This window comes from Chiloscyllium punctatum, chromosome 19 (assembly GCF_047496795.1).
Source record: "Chiloscyllium punctatum isolate Juve2018m chromosome 19, sChiPun1.3, whole genome shotgun sequence".
In the NCBI taxonomy this organism is placed as follows: Eukaryota; Metazoa; Chordata; class Chondrichthyes; order Orectolobiformes; family Hemiscylliidae; genus Chiloscyllium; species Chiloscyllium punctatum.
Genome location: NC_092757.1, coordinates 94,341,186 through 94,366,469, shown reverse-complemented (window position 1 = coordinate 94,366,469; position 25,284 = coordinate 94,341,186). Strand labels below are relative to the sequence as shown.

General features: G+C 46.1%; 1 protein-coding gene across 1 annotated transcript in view; it reads right to left on the bottom strand.

Moving 5' to 3' along the window:
• Positions 1-18,981, bottom strand: part of pigs (phosphatidylinositol glycan anchor biosynthesis, class S) — a 54,885-nt gene extending 35,904 nt beyond the window's left edge. The window contains exons 1-4 of the mRNA XM_072590104.1: positions 18,887-18,981; positions 12,579-12,718; positions 6,873-6,987; positions 5,702-5,791 (exon numbers count right to left, since the gene is read on the bottom strand). Of these exons, the coding sequence (XP_072446205.1) occupies positions 5,702-5,791; positions 6,873-6,987; positions 12,579-12,718; positions 18,887-18,923 (382 nt within the window). The 5' untranslated portion in view covers positions 18,924-18,981. The remainder of the gene's footprint in view (positions 1-5,701; positions 5,792-6,872; positions 6,988-12,578; positions 12,719-18,886) is intronic.
• Between the last annotated feature and the right edge of the window lie 6,303 nt (positions 18,982-25,284).

Here is a 25,284-nt window from a genome sequence, read left to right as displayed (position 1 = left end):
CCAGAAGCGACAGATTCAAACCACTATAAATGCCGGAGGAAAGATCACAGAAGCGCTTCACAGGAGGCTCCCAAGCACTGAGGATGTCACCGAGACAGGGGACGAAACGTCTGCAACACAAATTCCCAGCTCGGTGAACAGAACCACAACGAGCACCCGAGCTACAAATCTTCTCACAAACATTGAAATCCCAAAGTGCTTAACAAGAGCAATATAAATGAAATATTTGTAACAAGCCACAGCATGAGAAATCAAGCCCAGATTTATCAAAGGTTTAAAGGATCATCTCAAAAAGAGAACAATGATAGGGAGGGAATTCCAGAGCTTAAAGTCATGGCAGTTGAAAGTACACTGCTAATGACATAGTTATTAAAATCAGGGATACTCAAGAGGCAGAATTAGAAAAACAGAGAGATCTCAAAAGCTTAAAGGTTTGGGGGAATTACAGAAATTGGGAAGGATGTGGCCATAGAGGGAATTAAAATAAAGGATAAGGATTTGGAAATTGATGTAGTCAGACAAAGAGCCAGTGAAACTCAGCGTGCACAACGGATGATATTTAAATGAGATTCATGTAGGTTGATACCTGGCCAGGTTCTTTTTGCTCTGTTCTCTCTGGGTGTTGCTAAGGATGTATCCTAGGGCTCCTTCTACCTTTTTAAACGCATAATAGCCCTCCGTCATGTCAACCAAAACAGATTCCTAATATATGCTGACAATACAATATCACTATTTCTTCCATGGTCCCCTCAAATAGCCAATAAGGGACGAGCAGAAATTTCCCCCAAATAAATATTAGGAAGACTGAAACTATTGGTTTTCATTGGTTTTCATTTTTTTTTGCAGCAGAGAGCAGTGGGAGCTGGGCGGAAGTGAAGTCGGAGCGCAAAGCCGGTCGGGAAGGTAAGTGATTGTTATTTGAGTGGAGAAGGAACCGGAGACACTACACGTGTAGTGTCTCCTACCCTCCTTCCTCCTCTAACCTAAAAAAAAGGTAAGCTACATATTGTTCTTGTTTTGGAGACTAAGTGTAGAGTTATGGCAGCGCAGGCAGTGGAATGTTCCTCCTACAGGATGTTTGAGGTAGGGGTGACCACCGATGCTCCTGCCGACTTCATCTGCAGGAAGTGCAGCCAGCTCCAGCTCCTCACAGACCGCGTTAGGGAACTGGAGCTGGAGTTGGATGAACTGAGGATTATTCGAGAGGCTGAGAGGGTGATAGATAGAAGCTACAGGGACATAGTTACGCCAGAGAACAGAGGTAGCTGGGTAACAGTTAGAGGTGGGAAGGGGAGAAAGCAGGCAGTGCAGGGATCCCCTGTGGCCGTTCCCCTCAACAATAAGTATACCGCTTTGGATACTGTTGGGGGGGACGGCCTAGCAGGGGTAAGCTGCAGTGACCGGGTCTCTGGCACGAGGTCCAGCTCTGAGGCTCAGAAGGGAAAGGGGGAGAGGAGGAGATCGCTAGTTATAGGAGACTCTATAGTTAGAGGGACAGACAGGCGATTCTGTGGACATGGGCGAGACTCTCGGTTGGTTTGTTGCCTCCCAGGCGCCAGGGTCAGACCGTGTCTTCAAAATCCTTAAGGGGGAGGGTGTGCAGCCAGAAGTCATGGTACACATTAGCACCAACGACATAGGTAGGAAGAGGGGTGGGGAGGTCATTCAGGAGCTCAGAGAGTTAGGCTGGAAGCTAAAAGCTAGGACGGACAGAGTCGTCATCTCTGGGTTGTTGCCGGTGCCACGTGACAGTGAGGCAAGGAAACGGGAGAGAGTGCAATTGAACACGTGGCTGCAAGGATGGTGTAGGAGGGATGGCTTCAGATATTTGGACAATTGGACTGCATTCTGGGGAAGGTGGGACCTGTACAAGCAGGACGGGTTGCACCTGAACCAGAAGGGCACCAATATCCTGGGAGGTAGGTTTGCTAGCACTCTTCGGTGGGGGGGGGGTTTAAACTAATTTGGCAGGGGGATGGGATCCGGACTTGTAGTCCAGCAAGTAGGCTAGCTGTTTTTCAGGATGTCCAAGAATGTAGGGAGGCTGGGGAGAAGGTAGCACTGACATGGAATACTTGCGGACACAGAGATGGGTTCAAGTGTGTATACTTCAATGCAAGGAGTATCAGAAATAAGGTGGGTGAAATTAAGGCATGGATCGGTACTTGGGACTACAATGTTGTGGCCATCACAAAAACATGGATAGAAGAGGGACAGGAATGGTTGTTGGAGGTTCCTGGTTACAGATGTTTCAGTAAGATTAGGGAGGATGGTAAAAAAGGAGGGACGGTGGCGTTGCTAATTAGAAATGGTATAACGGCTGCAGAAAGGCAGTTCGAGGGGAATCTTCCTTTGGAGGTAGTATGGGCTGAAGTCAGAAATAGGAAAGGAGCAGTCACCTTGTTGGGTGTTTACTATAGGCCCCCAATAGCAGCAGAGATGTGGAGAAACAGATTGGGAAACAGATTTTAGAAAGGTGCAGAAGCCACAGGGTAGTAGTCATGGGCGACTTCAACTTCCCAAATATTGATTGGAAGCTCTTTAGATCAAGTAGATTGGACGGGGCGGTGTTTGTGCAGTGTGTCCAGGAAGCTTTTCTAACTCAGTATGTAGATTGTCCAACCAGAGGGGGGGCCATATTGGATTTGGTACTCGGTAACAAACCAGGACAAGTGATGGGCTTGTTAGTAGGTGAGCATTTTGGTGATGGTGACCACAATTCTGTGACTTTCACCTTGGTTATGGAGAGAGATAGGTGCGTGCAACAGGGTAGGTTTTACAATTGGGGGAAGGGTAAATACGATGCTGTAAGACAGGATTTGAGGAGCATAAGTTGGGAGCATAGGCTGTCAGGGAAGGATGACATTGAAATGTGGAACTTTTTCAAGGAACAGATACAACATGTCCTTGATATGGATATATCTGTCAGGCAGGAAAGAGATGGTTGTGTGAGGGAACCTTGGTTGACGAGGGAGGTTGAATATCTAGTAAAGAGGAAGGAGGAGGGGCGGCACGGTGGCACAGTGGTTAGCACTGCTGCCTCACAGCGCCAGAGACCCGGGTTCAATTCCCGCCTCGGGTGACTGACTGTGTGGAGTTTGCACATTCTCCCCGTGTCTGCGTGGGTTTCCTCCGGGTGCTCCGGTTTCTTTGAGATGTGCAGATTAGGTGAATTGGCCATGCTAAATTGCCCGTAGTGTTAGGTGAGGGGTACATGTATGGGTGGGTTGCGCTTCGGCGGGGCGGTGTGGACTTGTTGGGTCGAAAGGCCTGTTTCCACACTGTAAGTAATCTAATCTAATCTAATTTCACATAAGGTTGAGGAGACAAGGTTCAGACAGAGCGTTGGAGGGATACAGGATAGCCAGGAGGGAGCTGAAGAAAGGGATTAGGAGAGCTAAAAGAGAGAATGAAAAATCTTTGGCGGGTAGGATCAAGGATAACCCCAAGGCCTTTTATGTGTATGTGAGAAACATGAGAATGACGAGAACGAGGGTAGGTCCGATCAAGGACAGTAGTGGGAGACTGTGTATTGAGTCGGAAGAGATAGGAGAGGTCTTGAATGAGTACTTTTCTTCAGTATTTACAAATGAGAGGGACCGTATTGTTGAAGAGGAGAGTATGAAATGGACTGGTAAGCTAGAGGAGATACTTGTTAGGAAGGAAGATGTGTTGGGCATTTTGAACAACTTGAGGATAGACAAGTCCCCCGGGCCTGACGGGATATATCCTAGGATTATGTGGGAAGCAAGAGAGGAAATTGCAGAGCCGTTGGCAATGATCTTTTCATCTTCACTGTCAAAGGGGGCGGTACTAGGGGACTGGAGAGTGGCGAATGTAGTGCCCCTGTTCAAAAAAGGGAATAGGGAAAACCCCGGGAATTGCAGGCCAGTTAGTCTTACTTCGGTGGTAGGCAAAGTAATGGAAAGGGTACTGAGGGATAGGATTTATGAGTATCTGGAAAGACACTGCTTGATTAGGGACAGCCAGCAAGGATTTGTGAGGGATAGGTCTTGCCTTACAAATCTTATTGAATTCTTTGAGGAGGTGACCAAGCATGTGGATGAGGGTAGAGCAGTGGATGTAGTGTATGTGAATTTTAGTAAGGCATTTGATAAGGTTCCCCATGGTAGGCTTATGCGGAAAGTCAGGAGGCATAGGATAGTGGGAAATTTGGCCAGTTGGATAGAGAACTGGCTAACCGGTCGAAGTCAGAGAGTGGTGGTAGATGGTAAATATTCAGCCTGGAGCACAGTTACAAGTGGAGTTCCGCAGGGATCAGTTCTGGGTCCTCTGCTGTTTGTAATTTTTATTAATGACTTGGAAAAGGGAGTTGAAGGGTGGGTCAGTAAATTTGCAGACGATACGAAGATTGGTGGAGTTGTGGATAGTGAGGAGGGCTGTTGTCGGCTGCAAAGGGACTTAGATATGATGCAGAGCTGGGCTGAGGAGTGGCAGATGGAGTTCAACCCTGCCAAGTGTGAGGTTGTCCATTTTGGAAGGACAAATAAGAATGCGGAATAAAGGGTTAACAGTAGGGTTCTTCGTAAGGTGGAGGAGCAGAGGGATCTTGGGGTCTATGTACATAGCTCTTTGAAATTTGCCACTCAGGTGGATAGAGCTTGTAAGAAGGCCTATGGTGTATTAGCGTTCATTAGCAGAGGGATTGAATTCAAGAGTCGTGAGGTGATGTTGCAGCTGTACAGGACCTTGGTAAGGCCACATTTGGAGTCTGTGTGCAGTTCTGGTTGCCTCACTTTAGGAAAGATGTGGAAGCTTTGGAGAGGTTGCAGAGGAGATTTACCAGGACGTTGCCTGTAATGGAAAATAGGTCGTACAAGGATAGGTTGAGAGTGCTAGGCCTTTTCTCATTGGAACGGTGAAGGATGAGGGGTGACTTGATACAGGTTTATAAGATGATCAGGGGAATAGATAGAGTAGGCAGTCAGAGACTTTTCCCCCGGGTACAACAGAGTGTTACAAGGGGACATAAATTTAAGGTGAAGGGTGGAAGGTATAGGGGAGATGTCAGGGGTAGGTTCTTTACCCAGAGAGTGGTGGGGGCATGGAATGCGCTGCCTGTGGGAGTGGCAGAGTCAGATTCATTGGTGACCTTTAAGCGGCAACTGGATAGGTGCTTAAGCTAGGACAAATGTTCGGCACAACATCATGGGCCAAAGGGCCTGTTCTGTGCTGTATTGTTCTATGTTCTATGTTCTAAGAAACCAGGGAATAAACGGCTGTATTATATAGGCAGATGGAGGGTTTCAATGCTGCAATATACTTCCCAGACCAGTGCTCGAAAGCAAGCTTGGTGAAATGAGATCAGAATGACAAAGATAATACAGACCCTGAAAGTGGGTCCTCACAATACTTTTAAGGTTTAGGATAGGCCTCACAGGATGATGGACAGTTCTGGTCACAAGTTCTTAAATCTTAATCAATGTAAACCACAGCATCAGCTCAGTGGGGAAAGGCTTATTGCCAGAGACACCAGTCATCTCCCTAAATCACTCCCAAAGATCTTCCAACAACTGACTGCAGCTGGCCTATCACAGTTGTAACTCGGATTTTTAATCTTCAATTCATCCTCTCAGTATCCAGGTAAACAAACAGGATTCACTCGGCTTTGAGGCAAGTGCAACAGATAGAGACAGAAGTAAATTCAATATAGAAAAGGTACGCAGCAGCAATTTTTTACCTTCCACATTTTCACCCATTATTGCATCTTGTTCAATACCGGTAGCAGCTCTATATGTCTTCTCATACCTATACTTGAAGCCTGTTTTACCTGAGAGAGTAACAGTACAAGGATTTAAACTTTACAAAACTAGACATGAAACAGAATTTGTACAAGAAGCAAAGCTGACTAGACAGTGATTTAGCAACACAATTGCCAATCTTAATGTTCAGATTCAATTTATGCATTGAGCGTAGTGACCCACAGGGAGCACTACATTAACTATATACTAACATGTGGGAGAACAGTACAAACGGATTTTTAGTGCCAATAGTATAAAATAGAATCTCTTTACATTTATTTTGTTCATGTTTTCTCTCTAATAATCCTCAGCATTCCCAGTGAAAACAGTTGCTGACCAGTCTTGGCTTTGAGTTTACAAGTGAGTTTCAACAGAGATCACACTGCTGAGTCTGTGGCTATCACCACTTGAAGAGCAAACATGTGCACATCCCAACCAGGAATTACTGGATGGTGATATGGGGCAAAACCCTTGATAGACACCAAGATCCTGGGGGAACTGATGGCCTAGTAGTATAATCGCTAGACTATTAATCCAGAAACTCTGCTAATGTTCTGGGGACCTGGGTTCGAATCCTGCCATGACAGGTGGTGGAATTTGCATTCAATAAAAATCTGGAATTAAGAATCTACTGTTAACCATGAAAACATTGTTGATTGCCAGAAAAATCCCACCTAGTTCACTAATGTCCTTCAAGGACGGAAATCTGCCATCCTCACCTGGTCTGGCCTACATATGACTCCAGATCCACATCAATGTGGTTGACTCTCCACTGTCCTCTGAAATGGACTAACAAGCCAATCAGTTCAAAGGCATCTAGAGATGGGTAATAAATACTGGCCAGCCAGCAACGCCTATGTCCCATAAGTGAATTTTAAAAATATCAACCGTTATGCTTTATTACTGTATCTTACTGTGATCAATTAATCTCAGCACAAACAATGAAATCAAAGTTGATTATCTTCTTATTTGCACAGCTCAATAATATGAAAAGGATAACATATTGGTGTGGGGACAAACATTTCTTTACTTGTTCAAACATCAGCACTATTGCAATCAGTATATAAAATGAGAAGCCACCATTTTAAGTTTACTGTTGTATTTACTCACCATCCAGCTGATTCAGTTTCTGGCTAAACTGAGTCTGTGGCAGCAGCCTTTTCTGTTGTTCTGCCGTCAATGTGTCTCTTGTGAAGACCACCTCCACTGGTACACTAATGTCAAGCTGCAAAAGAAGTCACAAGGTTCCATTAAACGAAATCTAAGGATGTGGACAACTTAATTTGATAGCCTGTAGAAAAAAGTACAATCCTCCACTTGTACAACCCCTTTTGTAATGTAGGAAAACACTGCTGTCAATATATATACAGGAAGATCCCACAAATTGAAATCACTTCAACTTTGACCAGGATGTTGGGGAGAACTCCTCCTGATCTGACTTGAATAATACTATGGTGTGTTCTACATCTACTTGAACTGATAGTGAGGCCTTGGCTTAGTATCTGATCTGAAATGTAGCCTCTTCAGATGGTGCTCCTTAAGGACTAAAACACCTTGCCACACAGAAGGGACTTTCATATCACTGCACAGAGGTTGACATCAGACAGAAGAGAGTTTAATTTTCTATCGCATTACCCAGTGGCACAGCAGTTAAGAACACTAACTGCCATATTAAGTACATGCACACATTGCATGGTTGCATCCTGATTTATACTTAGAAAATATCAGGTTTGACCCTTGGTCTGCACTGACCATCTGTATGCTGAGGAGAATCTTTTGGAGAAGCTGGATTCAATACTTGACAGAGACAAGCTAGTACCAAGTGCCTTTGGTTTGAAACTAGTTTGTAACAGACCTGAGAAGAAAGCTGACTCAGAACTCCAGAAAGCATACACGGGTCTCTCTTTCTCTGGGACTCTACAAAAAAAAACTAACTTAATCAACGACCTAGGTCCAACTTACCAAATGTATTACACTACAGTCAACAAAAATGTAACAACTATGTGACAACAAACATTGCCAAAAGGTGAGAAAGTCAGCTTGTTCCACTCCTGTAGTTTGGACTCTTGATTCAAAGAACTTGTTCCTTTTGGTTTAAGTTTTTTACCTATGATATACCTGCACAGCTGTTTGTCTTGTCTGTTCTATTTTTGAATTAATGTGTCAATGCTTGGGTTTAAAGGGGTCTTTAGGGAATCAGCAATTTCGATTGGCTAGACAGATTGTTTGCTATGCAGACAAACGGCAACCTCGTGGGTTCTACACACCGAGATATTGTGAAGGACTCTTGTTCTTAGCTTCTCTCCTCATCCAAGGTATGGTCTCCCTCATGTTTAACCACTAATTTTCTTTCTCTCTCTTTCTAATGAAAGAGCAGCCCTATGGTCCTCTAAAACTACGGTGACTTTACCTTTAGTTTAAGTTTGAATATTACAAGTTAAAAATTTGCTTTACAACTTATTAAAGGTTAAATTTGTTTACAATAAATAAATTTCTATTTTTGGTTTATTGATGAAATCTTATGAGTTTCTTTTGTCCTCGACAGCAGTCAAAGTTAGGAAAGATCAATATGTGGGCTATGGCTAATTTATTCAATTTCTCTTGATAATTTAGAGCAGAGAGGAAGGAGGCTAGGGCAGTTACATGCTCTTCTTCCAGCATGTGGGAGGTCAGAGTCACCACTGAAGTCCCTGCTGACTTTGCCTGCAAAAAGTGCATTCAACTCCAGTCTTCACAGACCACGTTAGGGAATGGGAGCTGGAGCTGAATGAACTTCAGATCATTCGGGAGGCTGAGGGGGTAGTAGAGAGGAGTTATAGGGAGGTAGGCACACCTAAATTAAAGGTAACTGGGTGACCATCAGGAGGGGGAAAATGGAATATGCAGACAGAATAGGGACCCACTGTGGCCATTCCCTTCAATAATAAGTATACCATTTTGGATGATGCTGGGGGCAATGACCTACCAGGGAAAAGCCACAGTGGCCAGGTTTGTGGCACTGAGCCTGGCTCTGTGGCTCAGAAGGGAAGGGGGGGGAAACAGAGAAGTGCAATAGTGATAGGAGATTCAAAGGTGAGAGGAACAAACAGAAGATTCTGTAGTCGTGAGCAAGACGCCCAGATGGTGTGTTGCCTCCTGGATGCTAGGGTCAGGGATGTCTTGGATCAAGTATACAGGATTCTTAAGGGGGAGGGAGAGCAGCCAGAGGTCGTGGTACACATCGGCATCAATGACATAGGTAAGGAAAGGGATGAGGGACCTGAAAAGAGAATATAAGGAGTTAGGTTGGAAGCTAGAAGGCAGGACGAGCAGAGTAGTGATCTCAGGAATGCTATCGGTGCCATGTGCCAGTGAGGCGAGGACTGGAGAGCGAGTGCAGATGAACACATGGCTGCAGGGGTTGGTGTCGGATGGCGTTTCAGATATGTGGATCGTTGGGATACCTCCTGGGGAGGGTGGGACCTGTACAAGAACTGGAGGGGCACCAATATCACAGACGGGAGGTTTGCAAGAGCTTTGAGGAAGGTTTAAACTAGATTGGCGGGGGTGGGAATATGAGCTGCAAATCAGATGATGGAGTAGGCAGTAAACTGCCAGATACAGCCTGCAGAGAGTCTGTGAGGAGGGATAGGCACTTGATAGGACAAAGGTACAGTCAAGTGTGATGGGTTGAAGTGTGTATATTTTAATGCAAGGAGAATCAGGAATAAGAGTACTTGGAACTATGATGTTGTGGCCATAGATATCAGAGGGACAGAAATGGCTGTTGGATGTTCTGGGGTTCGGATGTTACACAAGGAATTGTTAGGGTGGGGAATGGAGGTAAAAGAGGTGGAGGAGTGACATTGCTAATCAGGGATAGCATCTCAGCTTGCAGAAAGGGAGATCGTCCTACAGAATCAGTATGGGTGGAAGTCAGAAACAGGAAAGGGGCAGTCTCTTTATTTAGGCGTTTTCTACTGGCTCCCCAATAGCAACAGAGGCACAGAGGAGCAGATTGGGAGGCAGATTTTGGAATGGTGCAGAAATAACAGGGTCATTGTCACGAGGGACTTTAATTTCCCTAATATTGATTGGAACCTATTTAGTTCAAATAGTTTGGATGGAGCAGTTTTTGTCAGGTGTGTTCAGAAAGGGTTCCTGATGGGATACACCCATCTATCCTTATGGGATACACCCTAGGTTACTACAGGAAGCGATGGAAAACATTGCTGTGTCTTTAGCGATGATCTTTGCGTCCTCACTGTCCACTGGAGTCATGCCCAATGACTGGAGGATGGCAAATGTTATTCCTTTCTTCAAGAAAGGGAATAGGGTTAATCTAGGGGATCACAGACCAGTCAGTCTTGCGTCAGTGGGGGGCAAAGCATTGGAGAGGATTCTGAGAGACAGGATTTATGATTATTGGAAAATCATAATTTGATGAGAGACAGTCAGCATGGCTTTGAGAGGGGCAGGTCATGCCTCACAAACCTTACTGAACTCTTTGAGGATGTGACAAAACATGTTAATGAAGGTAGAGCAATGGATGTGGTGTACATGGATTTCAGCAAGGCATTTGATAAGGTTCACCATGGTAGTCTCTTTCAGAAAGTAAGGAAGCATGGGATACAGGGAAGCCTGTCTGGATACAGAATTGGCTGGCCCATAGAAGACAGAGGGTGGTAGTAGATGGAAAGTATTCAGCCTGGATGAGGAAATGGAAGGGTAGGTTAGCATGTTTGCCAATGATACAAAGATTGGTGGAGTTTTGGATAGTGTGGAGGGCTGTTGTAGGTTGCAACGAGACATTGACATGATACAGAACTGGGCTGATAAGTGGCAGATGGAGTTCAACCTGGAAAAGTGTGAAGTAGTTCACTTTGGAAGGCTGAATTTGAATGCAGAATACAGGGTTAAAGGCAGGATTCTTGGTAGTGTGAAGGGACAGAGAGATCTTGGGGCCCATATTCTTAGATCCCTCAAAGTTGCCACCCCAAAGAAGCGGTATGGTGTGTTCATTAGCAGGGGATTGAGTTTAAGAACTGCAAGCTTATGCTGCAGCTCAGAGCGCCCTGGTTAGACCCACACTTGGAATGTTGTGTTCAGTTCTGGTCAGCTCATTATAGGAAAGATGTGGAAGCTTTAGAGAGGGTGCAGATTTACCAGGATGCTGTCTGGACTGGAGGGCATGTGTTATGAAGAAAGGTTAAGGGAGCGAGGGCTTTCCTTACTAGAATGAAGAAGGATGAAAGGTGATTTGATCAAGACATTGAAGATGATGAGATGCATAGATAGAATGGACAGAGACTTTTTCCCATGGTGGAAATGTCTACTATGAGGGGGCATAATTTTGGTAACTGGAGGAAGGTTTAGGGGAGATGTCAGAAAGAGGTTCTTTACTCAGAATGCTGGGTGTGTGGAATGCACTGCCAGCAGTGATAGCAGAGTCAGGGACATTTAAGCAACTCTTGCATAGGCACATGGAAGATAATCCAAGGAAGGGTATGTAGGTTGTCTGATCTTAGAGTAGGATAAAAGGCTGGCACAACATAGAGGGCTGAAGGGCTTATGCAGTACTGTAGTGTTCTCTATAAACTTTTAGTGACTGATTTGGTCATTTATATATTTGTGACAGCTTGTGGAATAATGGGACTTGATTACCATCAGGGTCACGAGAGAAAAAGTAACAAGTTGATTGCTTTCTGATGGAAGTTGTGTGTAAAGATTGAGTAAGAACAATGGTCAGTTTGATGATGATACATCCTGAAGGCATAAATGTAGAAAGGAAAGTTCATTTTCCACAGCCCTTCCTGACTGTCCTCCTTATGTTTGCACTCAATGATTCAAAGTTGCAAAGGTCAAGGCAATCTTTCACATTATGCATACATGTTCCATAAACTAAAAGTATTCTCAATAATGCACACCTATGATAACAGCAGGTGTAATTGGTCTAATAATTCCAATTATAGTTTTGCAAATAATTCTGGTCACAGTGCCAGAGCCATTCTTCAAGCCAGTTCAAACACTCACCAATCATCCTATTGGCTGCTTTCCATTCATAATCTAGATGCCAACTGGAAAAGCTACTATGAGGCAAGTGGAATTGCAACAAGCAGAGCTCACCTTTAATGTCTGCAAATAAGCACCTTCACTATCAGTTCCCAGTATTGTATAGAAAATGGGGTCACATCCAGTGCCCCAGCACAATTCAGGCACATGCCATTAACCAGAGAAAGGTAAAAAGACATATTTCAAAAACATCTTTCTTAGCACAGAATATGACAGAGTTTTAAAGTCAACTAAGTATGTTTGATATGTATCCACCAAGACCAGGTAAAGAAATCACAGGCCCCAGTGCTGCTCCTAACCAGGAGATGCCCCCATCCCCACAAAAAAGGCCTGAACATGGGGAGCTACCTCTGATACATACCCCAGGGTTCCTGGCTCAGGGTGTAGTGGCTAATTTATTCACATCAAGCTTGCACACACAGCAAAACAATAAGGATAATAATCTGTTTTTAGAGAGGCATTAATGAAGAGAAATATTGGCCGTGGCATCAGGAAAATCTCAGTTGCTCATCTTCAACATACTGTATGGGAATCTTATAAAGTAAAGACAAGTCCTCAGCTGACAAACAGCACCTTTAATATACAGCACTCCCTGAGGGTACACCAGGTTTCTGGATTATGACTTGAACCCAGAACCTTTTGATTCAGAGACGAGGATGCTATCCACTGAATATTGGTGGACGTTCATCAGTACCTAGTCAGGAAACTGCACATTCACATCTTACAATATGACAAAGCCCAATGTACTGCCATTGAATCACTTACCAAGAGAATATCTAGTTCACTGATCTGACTGTAAGGCAGCGAGGCACGATATGTCTCTGTTGTCTTCCACCAAAGAGGCAGGCCAACCAATACCACAATCACAGTGATGCAGCCGGCTGAGTACTTTCCTCGGGACCTTTCTGGGGAAACAAAACAGCTTGAGAGTCGCTAAGCTCAGCACTTAAGTCGGAAAACATTAACTACAAAGTACCATTATTTTCCAGAGGAAGTCTTAGCAAGAATAAAAGAAAATTTGCAAACTAAAATTTCTCAACTATCCTTCAATGCTAAGGTTGAGAAAATTACTGAGGATAAAATCCCTTGAGGTTTACTCCACCTGAGGATATATATTGAGGCCCCATCTGCACGTCCTTGAGAATTGAACATAACGTCAGCTTTGCCCATGTTTCACAAAGCCATTTGAAAATTATACAACAGTATAATAATATACTGTTGTTTCAACAAAGGTACATTGCATTAATTTCTGCAGTGAGTGAGTTGTGCTATGACAGGTTCAGAAGATTAGTTCTATGCTCCAGATTTTAGCAGAATTAGAGATGATCTGATTGAAATGAACAAAAATGCTGAGGAGCTTAACGGGATGAACAGCAAAAGATTATGTCCTTTGGCTGGAAAGTCTAGAACTAGAAGGCAGAGTCTCAGATGAGGGTTTGATAATTAAGACTGAGATAAGTAGGAGTTTCTTCATTCAGAGAGCCCTGGATATTTGGAACTCTCTACTTCTGACAGCAGAAGCTAGATCATTGAATATAGTCAAGAAACATATTAATGGATTTTTGGGCTTCAGGGGAAATGCCAAGTTTGGGAACTGTGCAGGTATAAAATTAAGGTCAAAGGTCAGTCATAATCTTATCAAATGGCTGTATTTGTGCTACAGACTACTGCTGTTCTTATTATGGGGCAGCACTGAGCAGTGAGTTGAAACTGCACACGATAATACTTGAGACTACTCTCGTGAGCAGCCAATCAGTAAAGGACAAATGCTATCCTATTGGTTAAAATATGAGCAAAGCCAACAAATCTCATTACATCCCATAATCAGGAGCCACAGTAGTTTAATCAGCTATAATAAAAGCTGCACACTGGAAATCTGAAATTAAGAAAAATTCTGAAGTCTATCAGACTTGAAATATTAACTCTATACTTCTCTCCACACATGCTGCCAGACCTGCAGAGATTCACCAGCAATTTATTTGTTTGTGAAGAAAACTAGATATAGGTCATTCTGCTATATCATACATTTCACCAATGCAAATTTGCTGTAACGCAATTGACAAATGGGGATTCTGGTTCTAAAGCGCAAACTTTTAAAATGTGTGTTGGCTATAGCACGACCATATCACCAACACTGTTATTCGTATTGCGCAATTATTGTGTGTAGAGTAGGGTGCACAAGAACATGACCATCACGCTATAGAAAAAATGACTGCAGGTGATAATTGGAGCTTCAAGTGGATGAAAACAGGGTGGCTGTGCTAAAGAAAAAAGACATGTCATGACAGAAATTGCTGGAGAAACTCAACAGGTCTGGCAGGATCTGCTGGAAGGAAACAGAGTTAACACTGGGTCCAGTAACTCTTCATCAGAATGGTTAGTAGCTAGGAAAAGTGGCATTTATGCTGAAGTTGAAGTTGGGGTGTATAGGAGGTTCAGGGATGCCTTTACAGAAGTTTATAAAATTGTGAGGGATACTATTATGAAGTTGTAGGTGCTTACTGTACCTTTAAGAGAAAAAGAATGCTGTTCTGAATTGCAAGCTAAATGAGTTGCCAGAGGAAGTGGTGGGGGCTAAAAGGCATCTAGATGGGTATATGAATCAGAGGGGTTTGGAGAGATATGGGCCAGGTGCTGGCAGGTGGGACTAGATTGGGATGAGATAGCTGGTCGGCATAGGCAAGTTGGATTGAAGGGTCTGTCTCCATGCTGTACATCTCTATGACTCTAAGTACCTGTGTTATGCCTGGATGGCTGTCCCAGAGTGGAAAATATCCAAAATTTTGCTGTGAAATGAATACCTAAGTTTTGACAACAATTCAAATTTAACTAAACTGTTTAAATTATGCCCCAGGACACTAAAACCCAAACGAGTTCGGATTTATTGTTTTGCCAGCAACAAACCAATGAGATGATCTGATGTTGGGTATATAAGAATGCCAACATTCTGCAAATTGATTAGAGAGCAACTGCTGTAGAAAGACCGAATTGCCCATCTAACATCTTGCACTTCAAGAAATTAGGAAACATAATCTATTCATGTGAAACATACACGCAGTAAAAAGAGATGACGACCCAGGGAGATGCTCAGCCAGAAGAATGAAGACAAACAAAGACAACAACTGAGAGATTTTGAAAATTAAGTTGATGTAATTTTAATAACTGTCTTAAATGGAACAGCACATTGTTATAGCATTGGAAGCGGATAATAAACAGTTAAGAGTAAGTGGGGCTTAGAGTTGTGAATAGTTGTTGTTTAATGCTCACTTTTAGAGTTAAAAAATAAATTGATGTTATTTTCTTTAAATAGTGGAACCTGGGAGTTCTGTCAGTCGTAGTTTAACAGATTATGTGGCGAGGCAAGCTTTTCTGGATGTTTGGTTTAATTAACAGAGGGTTCGCCTCCGTGACATAACAGATTGGAGGCTTATCTGGGATTTGGACAGGTTTAGACAGATCTGAACCAATCTGGGGTACGAAAGATCCAGCAGATTTAAACACTTGGTGATTAGTGTCCTAGATCTTTAAACAGAACTCAGGTATCCATTTCACAGCCAAATGCTACATATTTTCAATTTTTCAGTGCAATCTTGGATTGCCATCTAGTCATGTATACTTGTAAGCTCTCAGTTCAAAACAGCATTCTCTCTCTCTCTCTTAAAGGTACAGTACACACCTTTAAGTTCAAAACAGTACAGATAAAGTGAATGGTAAGTTCTTTGCCCTAGGGTGGGGGGGGATTTCAAGATTAGGGGCTATATTTTTTAAGTCAAGAGTGTAGTGCTGAAAAAGCACAACAGGTCAGGCAGTATCCGAGGAGCAAAAAAACCGTCAATTTTCCTGCTCCTCGGATGCTGCCTGATCTGCTGTGCTTTTCCAGCTCAACATTCTCAACTCTAATCTCCAGCATCTGCAGTATTTACTTTCGCCTAGCTATATTTTTGAGAGGAGAAAGATTTTAACAAAACAGCAGGGCAATTTTTTTGACAGAGGTTCGTGTGTGGAATGAACTTCCAGAGGAAGTGGTAGATGAGGATACAGTTTTGCTGAAAAGTCAGGAATAAGAAATGTTTAGTTTGGGATTATGATCAGCACGGACTGGTTGGATTGAAGGGTCTGTTTTGTGCTGTATAACTATGACTCAATGAAAGGTGAGCAGATTGGTGGAGACAGCACAAGAGAGAATTTAAAAGGGATAAGTAAACAAGGAGATTACAGATAGCAGATTTGGTAGAGGAAAAGCTGAATACGTGAGAAGAGTTTAGAGTGAGAAAATGAGTGAGCTGTGCTGAATGCAATTCATGCAACCTCACAGTATGAGAACGGGTGACTCCTAAAAAGCAATTACGTCATTAACAGGGCCAGGCGTGGGGTGGGTTAAAAATACAGAAAGATTGAATCAGGCTATAAAGTTATCAAATTTGATGTTGAATCTTAGAGGCTGTTGTGGTTCTGTTCACCGAGCTGGGAATTTGTGTTGCAGTTGTTTCGTTCCCTGTCTAGGTGACATCCTCAGTGCTTGGGAACCTCCTGTGAAGCGCTTCTGTGAACAGAACCACAACAACGAGCACCTGAGCTACAAATCTTCTCCCAAACTTAGAGGCTTCTAGTCCCCAAGCAGAAAATGAGATATTGTTTCTCAAACTTGCACTAAGGCTCACTGGAACACTACAACAGGTGCGTGACAGAAGTGTTGGCAAGGAAACATGGTGGTGTGCTGAAGTGGCAGGCAACTGGAAACTCACGTCATTTTTGCAGATAGATAGCCGCTCTGCAAAGCAGTCACCCAGTCTGCATTCCATCTTCTCAACATTGTGAACAGTGAAAACAGCAATTAGATTTAATGAAGTACCGATAAATAGCTGCTTCACCTGGAAGGTAAGCCCTGGGCCTTGGATTGTGAGGAGGGAGGAGGTAAACAGACAAACAATTGTATGGGAAGATGCTATGGGAATGGAGGAGTATACTAGAGTGCTTCAGAAGGAATGATTCCTGCAAAATCGAGGAAAGGGGAATGTATCTGGTTGTGGCATCTTGTTGAAGGTGACATAAATGGAGGGCTTACAGTCCTTTTAGATGCATATACGATTAGATGGTAAGTGAGCACCAGGGAGCCTGAGCATTATTGTTGGAAAGAAGGGAAAGCAGAAATTTGGGAGATAGGTCAAAGAGGGCTAAGTGCCCTACTGACCATTGTGGCAGGGTATACACAATTAAAGAAAAGGATAGGCATTTCTGAGGCTGTCCCAACGGAAGGTGGCATCATTAGAACAGATGTGATAGAGACAGAGAAACTGGGAGAATGGGGCGACATCCTTACACGAAGCTGGATGTGAGGATGTACAGATGTATAGGGGAAGGAAATGACATAGTGGCATTATCATTGGATTGTTGATGCAGAAACCCAGGAATAATGTTATAGAAACCAGAGTTGGAAACCCACCAAGGCAGATGGTGGTCATAGAGTCATAGTCATAGAGATGTACAGCATGGAAACAGACCCTTCGGTCCAACTTGTCTATGCTGACCAGATATCCCAACCATATCTTGTCCCACTTGCCAGCACCCGGCCCATATCCCTCCACACCTTTCCTATTCATGTACTCAGCCAAATGCCTTTTCGATGTTGCAATTGTACTAGCCTCCAACACTTCCTCTGGTACCTCATTCATACCTGTACCACCCTCTGTGTGAAAAAGTTACCCCATAGGTTTCTTTTATATCTTACCCCTCTCACCCTAAACCTGTGCCCTCTAGTTCTAGACTCCCCGACCCCAGGGAAGAGACTTTGTCTATTTATCCTATCCATGCCCCTCATGAGTTTATAAATCTCGATAAGGTCACCCCTCAGCCTCTGACGCGCCAGGGAAAACATCCCCAGCCTATTCAGCCCCTCTGTATAGCTCAAATCCTCCAACCTTGGGCAATGACCTTGTAAACTTTTCTGAATTCTTTCAAGTTTCACAACATCCTTCTGGTAGGAAGGAGACCAGAACTGCATGCAATATTCCAAAAGGAGCCTAACCAATGTCCTGTACAGCTACAGCATGACCTCCCAACTTCTATACTCAGTACCCTGACCAATAACGGAAAGCATACCAAATATCTCCTTCATTTGAATTCAATAAAAGTCTGGAATTAAGAATCTGATGCTGTCCATTGTTGCTTGATGGGGAAAAACCCAAATGGTTCACTAACTTCCTTTAGGGATGGAAACTGCTATCCTTACCTGGCCTATATGTGACTACTGTCCCACTGCAATGTGGTTGACTGTTAACTGCTGTCTGCACAATTAGGGATGGGCCAGAAATGCTGGCCTAGCCAGCAACACCCTCATTCTCATAACTTTTCTTAACTGTGGGAGAAATGGACAATGTTAAAAATCACACAACACCAGTTTATAGTCCAACAGGTTTATTTGGAAGCATGAGCACCTCTCCTTCCTTGTGTGATTTTTAATCCAGAAATGGAAACAGAGATAGACCGTGTGAAGGGAGAAATCGAAAGGAAAATTGATACATTTTTCCAATTCCAAATGAGAGGAAAGCAGCATTAACAATGTCATCAGTGCTGGAGAAAGGGCTGTGGAGGGTCCCAAGTAGGATTTGAACAAGGTATGTTCCATGTCACGACAGGACCTGGGGCGTGGAGTGGAGAGGGCAATAAGGTGTTCCTGCTCTAGGAAAAATAAATTCGATGTTGAATCCTGAGGACTTTAAGGTCCTCAAGGGCAGATAGGGTGTTATTACTCATGGAGGGTGTGAAACAGGAGAGAAGAGCTGATAGTACTGGATAAAGGTTCACTGAAGACACTGGGCGCGGTTGGGGATCTCCTCACCCGTCATTCGCTTCAGATATTGCTGCGGTTAGTCCTGATGGAAAATGGTCATATTACACAAACAGAAAGATGCCCGCGCCTGAGCTTTGCTTAATAACAGGATAAGAGAAAGTGAGGACTGGAGATCAGAGCTAAAGATGTGTTGCTGGAAAAGGATACGCGTGATTTGGGGGGGGGGGGGGGGGGGGGGAATAAAGCAATGCCCAGCTCCCATTCCACACACACCGTCTCGCACCTTCTGCCGCTGCTGTTATTGCCACCGCCGTCGCCATCTTGCCTCGAGCTCCCCTGACAACGGAAGTACTGTCTGAGTGACAGGAAATCCACCAATGGAACGCATCGTGACAGACCTGCTCATCCACCAAGCGTCGGGTGAGTAGGCGGGACGAGTGGCAGCTTCCGGAGGTCAGGGCGCGAGCGTTAGGTATCGGTTGGCGGCAACATCCGGGCCTCTGCCTTCAAATTTCCCGCGTTGTGGTGGCCGCCGCACGTGCTGGTTGTTGTCCTGATGAAGAAAAATTGCTTTGAAAGCTGGTGCTTCCAAATGAACCTGTTGGATTATAACCGGGTGCTGTCTGAATTTTAACTTTGTCCACCTCAGTCCAACACCAGCTCCTAAAATCGTGGCTTCACCAGGATAGTGGTACAGGTATTGAGCCATGCATTATAAATCAGCCATCCAGCCAACTCCGCTAACCGTTCTCCTGTGCAAAATATCAGGGTGGTCGGTATTCATAACAATATTTTGATATGTGTACAGTTGGTGATGTACTAATTGCGTGCCTTTACATACAGAGATCAGACTGAATCATTTGTATATACAAGTCTGTATGTTTCCCATCCAGGTGTTTAGCTGAGGCGTCAGTGGAGCCCAATTACTGAGTGAGCCCCTGTTCTTCTTTGGCAGCAGACCTTACACGGTGGTCTTTCCCCACCCTGCCTTGGCGGCAGCTGCCCCAAGCTTCAGCACGTAGTCCTGGACCTTGGGATGTGCCAGTCTGCAACACTCAGTCGGGGTCAACTCCTTCAGCTGGAAGACCAACAGGTTTCTCTCAGCCCACCTTTCTCTTGCCTCCTGAACACCTTTGAGGACGAAGAGTCTTTTGATGTTCCCTTTAACCATTTCCCACCAGTCCGCTGGAGAGTCAGAGATGGGTTTCACAGTTGGCCAACCTGCATAATCCCTCTTGAGTTCCTCAATGTTTCCTGGGGTCAACAACTTGGTGTTTAGCTTCCACATTCCCTTACCAGTCCACTGCTCGTCCTGTAGGTGGCAGTCGGCCAGTAGGAGACAGTAGTCAGAAAAGAACACCGACTTGGCATTGGTGGATCTGACCAAGAACATTTGGGACACAAACAGGTAATCGATCCTTGAGTGGATAGACTCGTCTGCCCGTGACCAGGTGTATCTATGCTGCCCACAGACTGCGGGCGTGCTGAAGACGTTGTGCACCTTGGCATCTTTGACCGTTTCCATCAGGACTCTGGACATGGCATCTAGTTTGCTGTCCTTCCTGCCAGATTGTCCATCAGTATCAATGATGCTGTTGACGTCTCCGGCCAGAATGACCAGCTTTGTCGTGGCCAGCAATAGTGGTAGTTGCTGCAGGACGGCCGACCGTTCACTCTTACCCGCTGGGACAGACACATTAATCAGTCTCAGGAGAGCATTTCTGTATATGACATCAGTGACGAGGAGGCGCGCGCCCACCACCTCCTTAACGTCTGAGATGGTGAAGTTGCCTCCTCGCAGCAGGATACCAAGGTTGGATGAGCGGTTATCATTGCCCCCTGACCAAACTGACGGCCCATGGGCCCACAAGCTCGATCATCTCCTGTAACTGCCGAGGTGCAGTATCCCACCCTCCTGCAGAAACAGGACATCAGCTCATCAGCTTTAACGTTGGCTCGGAAGGCCAATGTAACAGTACATCGCATAGAAGATTTAATTTTTTTTCTTTTTTTCCTTTTATTTAACCCCCAACACTACCGCCTAACTGCGGTAGTGCTTATTTTTTCCCCAGCACCCATGGTGTGTGTGTGCAGGTGTGAGACACAGTGAGAGACACAAGGTGTACGAATCTTTATTCAATTTCCACCACCAGGAAGATAGGAAAACACCCGAGTGGCCAGTGACAAGCACTGCCCTTCACATCAAAGGGCAATGCTGTGTGAGCAAAACAGTGAAGGGGAGGGTAGGGACTAAATCAAAATAGAGTCGGAGGGGGAAATAATGCACTCCACTCCCTGCGGCACCCACCTCTCCCTGAACAACTCCAGGGTGTTGGTGGACACCACGTGCTCCTCTCCAAGGACACCCGGAAGAGGGGCAGGCAGTCGGCCCTAACGACCCCCTCCACGGCCCACTGCCTGGACCTGTTAATGGCCAGTTTGGCCAGGCCCAGGAGCAGATCCACGAGGAGGTCTTCAGATCTGCCCTCCCTCCTCCGTACCGGGTGCCCGAAGATCAGGAGCTTGGGATTGAAGTGCAACCAAAAGCAGAGGAGGAGGTTTTTGAGAAAATCAAAAAGGGAGTGCAAACACCCACACCGAATATACACGTGGTCCACGGACTCCACAGTGCCACAGAACAAGCAGTTGGGCTGGGAGTCCGTGAACCACCACAATCTGCGGTTGCAGGGGACCACTGCGTGCAGCACCCTCCACCCCAGATCCCCGAGAGAAAGGGGGAGGACTCCCGTGTAGAGAGCCCTCCACTGGGGATCCCCACCGCCCGGTGGCAAATGGGCACGCCAAGGCGTGTCCGGGCGGTGGATGAGGGAGAAGAGGTGGACGGTGTGCAGCAGCAGTCTATACAGGGCCTGCCTTTTTACCCCCTGAAAGGGAACAAAATATAAATTCTGGAGGCGGCTCAGGTTGTGGGGCACAGGCTCCCGCGGGAAGTACAGGACCTTGGGGCCAATGTGAAATTCCGTCCGGGCTGGGGTGAGCGCGGACGGGATCCCACCGCACAGCTGAGCGTCCTCCAACTGGTGCACTATGGTGGGTCCGAGCACCGCCGTTTTAAGGCGTCGGATGGCGGTGGCCACGTACCGGACGTCTACCGCTGCCCTGCTCGCTATGTCCTGCGGCAACGTCCACCTCAGGCACCCAGCACGTCCCAGACCCTGGTCGCCCTCGCCACCACAGCCCTCCCCTCCGACAGCCACTCGAACCCGCGAGTACGGAGGTGCGGATTCCTGAGCAACGGCTCCCTGACGACAGCCGCTACTCCTGCCGGAGGGTAGGCGTGACGCGATTCAATCATGTTCCAGACAGTGATCAGGTCCTGGTAAAAGACAGGCAGTGTCTTGAGGGCGACCTCCAAACCGTCACAGTCAACGAACAGGAGCTGCGTGTCGTAGTTGAGGTTACGCGCCTGGCGGAAAAAATATGTCACCAGGGCGCACCACCTAGGAGGAGGCTCGACGTAAATGTATCGCTGCAAGGTCTGAAGGTGGAGCGTCGCGACCTGGGTGGAAGATTTAATGCTACGCATGTTAAATACTGGCAATTTTAACCCTCATTTTACAGTGTGTAAAGTCACCAATGTCCATTTGCTAATGGTCCTGTCTCTGGAGCTGCTGTCTGCATCCCCGTGGTGAAGGCAAACTGTTGGACCCTAGCAGGGCTGAAGTAGCTGTCCGGCTCTTTGGTGGGATCATTTTTCTGCTCTGGTGTCATCAGGTTGGGACCAGGGTCCGCACAATCCAGTTCAGCATCTGACAGTGGGGCTGCCAGAAGTTCGCTGCTCCCAGTTACCTGGAGCTGTGGGGCAGTGTGTACCTCCTGGTTCTCAACTGGTGGGGGTTGGGCTTTACCAGTCACCTCAGAGGGTTTGTCGTTTCCCGGTTGGGGGGCTGCTGCCCTCCTTTCTCCCCGCAGTGTTCTGCCTCTTTTAGTGACGACCCTCCTTGCACCTGTCCTCAACCATCTGAAGAGCTGCCCATATCCTCCTTGTGCAGTTGCCGTTTCCCCCTTTGCTGTGAGGTTTGGGGGTCTGACAGGTTTTCCTTTTCCTGTTTTTATTTTACAGGTATCCACTCCCCTGCCTCCTTGGTTCCCTCCTCCTCCATTGCCTCAGTCTGTCTTGTTTGGAGCTTGGGTTGGCTGCTGTACCTCTCCGCTGGCTGCCACCTGCTCCGCTCCGGCCTGTCCTTCTTTCTGTGTGCCACCAGACTCCGTTCCCCTGCTGTCTGGTTGGACCTTGCTGGTTTTTGCGGTCCCCGGCTCACCTTGCCACCTCCGGCCATCTGTGCGTAAGTGGCTGCCGAAGCCAACATGAAGATCCACCAAGAGCAGGTCAGCATAACCAAATGATCCTCCAATGTCTAATCACGATCCAGTGATGACTTGCAACTCGACACCTGTTCTGATCAGAACACGTAGTTGATCTTAGCCAAAAAGCTCATTTTTTTTAATTTCAAAAATATACTTTATTCACAAAAATATTTTGATATCTGTACAGTTGGTGATGCCATTCATGCCTTTACATTGCATGCCTTTACATACAGAGATCAGACTGAATCATTTGTATATACAAGTCTGTATGTTAACCATCCAGGAGGCATCAGCGGAGCCCAATTACTGCGTGGGCCCCCTGTTCTTCTTTGGCAGGCAGACCTTATGCGGTGGTCTTTCCCCACCACGCCTTGGCAGCAGCTGCCCCAAGCTTCAGCGCGTCCCTCAGCACATAGTCCCGGACCTTGGAATGTGCCAGTCTGCAACACTCAGTCAGGGTCAACTCCCTCAGCTGGAAGACCATCAGGTTTCGGGCAGACCAAAGAGTGTCCTTCACCGAGTTGATGATCCTCCAGGAACAGTTGATGTTCGTCTCCGTGTGCGTCCCAGGGAACAGACCGTAGAGCACGGAGTCCCACGTCACGGAGCTGCTTGGGATGAACCTCGACAAGCACCACTGCATTCCTCTCTAGACTTCCTTTGCATAGGTACGTTCCGGAAGGAGGTGTGTGACAGTCGTGTCCACTCCACAGCCACTTCGAGGGCAGTGTGCGGTGGGGCAGAGAGTCCAGCTGTGCATGAAGGATCTTACCGGCAGAGCCCTTCTCACCACCAACCAAGCCATGTCTTGATGCTTGTTTGAAAGTTCTGGCGATGAGGCATTCTGCCAAATGACTTTGACACTCTGCCCAGGGAACTGTTCAACAGGATCCACCCTCTCCTTTTCCTGAAGGGTCTCAAGGACACTACGTGCTGACCACTTCCTGATGGACATGTGATCAAAGGTGTTTTTCTTCATAAATTTCTCCACGAAGGACAGGTGATGCGGAATGGTCCAACTACTTGGAGGGTTCCGCGGCAGCAAGGACAGGCCCATCCTTCGCAACATTGGGGACAGGTAGAACCTCAGTACGTAGTGACACTTGGTGTTTGCATACCAGGGATCTACACACAGCTTGATGCAGCCACACTCAAAGATGGCCATCAGGGTGAGAGTGGCATTGGGTGTGTTTTTGTTTCCCCCCCCCCCCGTTGCCTAGATATTTATACATCATGTTCCTTCGGACCCAGTCCATCTTTGATCTCCACACAAAGTGGAAGATGGCCCGGGTGACTGCGGCGGCGCAGGTTCTGGGAATAGGCCCGACCTGTGCTAAGTATAACAACAATGGGAGTACCTCACACCTGATGACCAGGTTTTTCTTCCCCGCAATGGAGAGTAACCTTTGCTCCCATCTGCTCAGTTTCTGCCTCACTTTACTGATACGCTCCTCCCAAGACTTGGCGCACGCTGTAGCCCCTCTGAACCAAATAGCCAGCACCTTCAGGTGGTCAGTCCTGACGGTGAAGGGGATCGAGGATTGGTCGGCCCAGTTCCCAAAGAGCATGGCCTCGCTCTTGCCTCAGTTTACCTTAGCCCCCAAGGCCTGTTCGAGCTGGTCACAGATGCACGTGAGTCTATGCACAGACAGTGCATCCGAGCAGAAAATGGTGACGTCATCCATGTTCAGGGAGGCCTTAACCTGTCGGTCCCTGCTGCCAAGAATAGTCACCCCTCTCAGGTTCGCATCCTTTCTGGTGGACTCGGCAAATGGCTCTATGCAACACACAAACAAGGCAGGAGAGAGAAGGCAACCCTGCCTGACTCCAGATCTGACTGGGAAGCTGTCTGATTCCCACCCATTGATAGAGACTGCACTGACAATGTTGGTGTAGAGCAGTCAGATCCAATTGCATATTTCCTCCCCAAAGAGAACATCTCTCATGTACGTGTGTGATATCCCATCAAGGGCTTTCTCCTGGTCCAGGCTGATGAGGCAGGTGTCCACCACCTCCCTGTCCTGCACGTAAGCAATTGTATCCCTCTCAGATCTTCCTGCCCAGTACAGCGCAGGTTTGGTCAGGGTGAATCACCGATCCCAGAGCATACCTGACCCGGTTGGCGATGACCTTTGACAGGATTTTGTAATCTAGGTTTAACAGTGAGATCTTAGCCAAAAGGCTAGATAGTCCAACTGGGACTGCATAATTTGGATCTAATTCTGGGGAGCGAAGCCAGAAAGGTAGTGGTGGTGATGGTGTGTGAACATTTTAGTGATAGCGACCACAACACAGTAAGATTTGGGTTTGTTATAGAAAAGAAAAAAATGGTGGTCTACTAAAGAAAAAGAT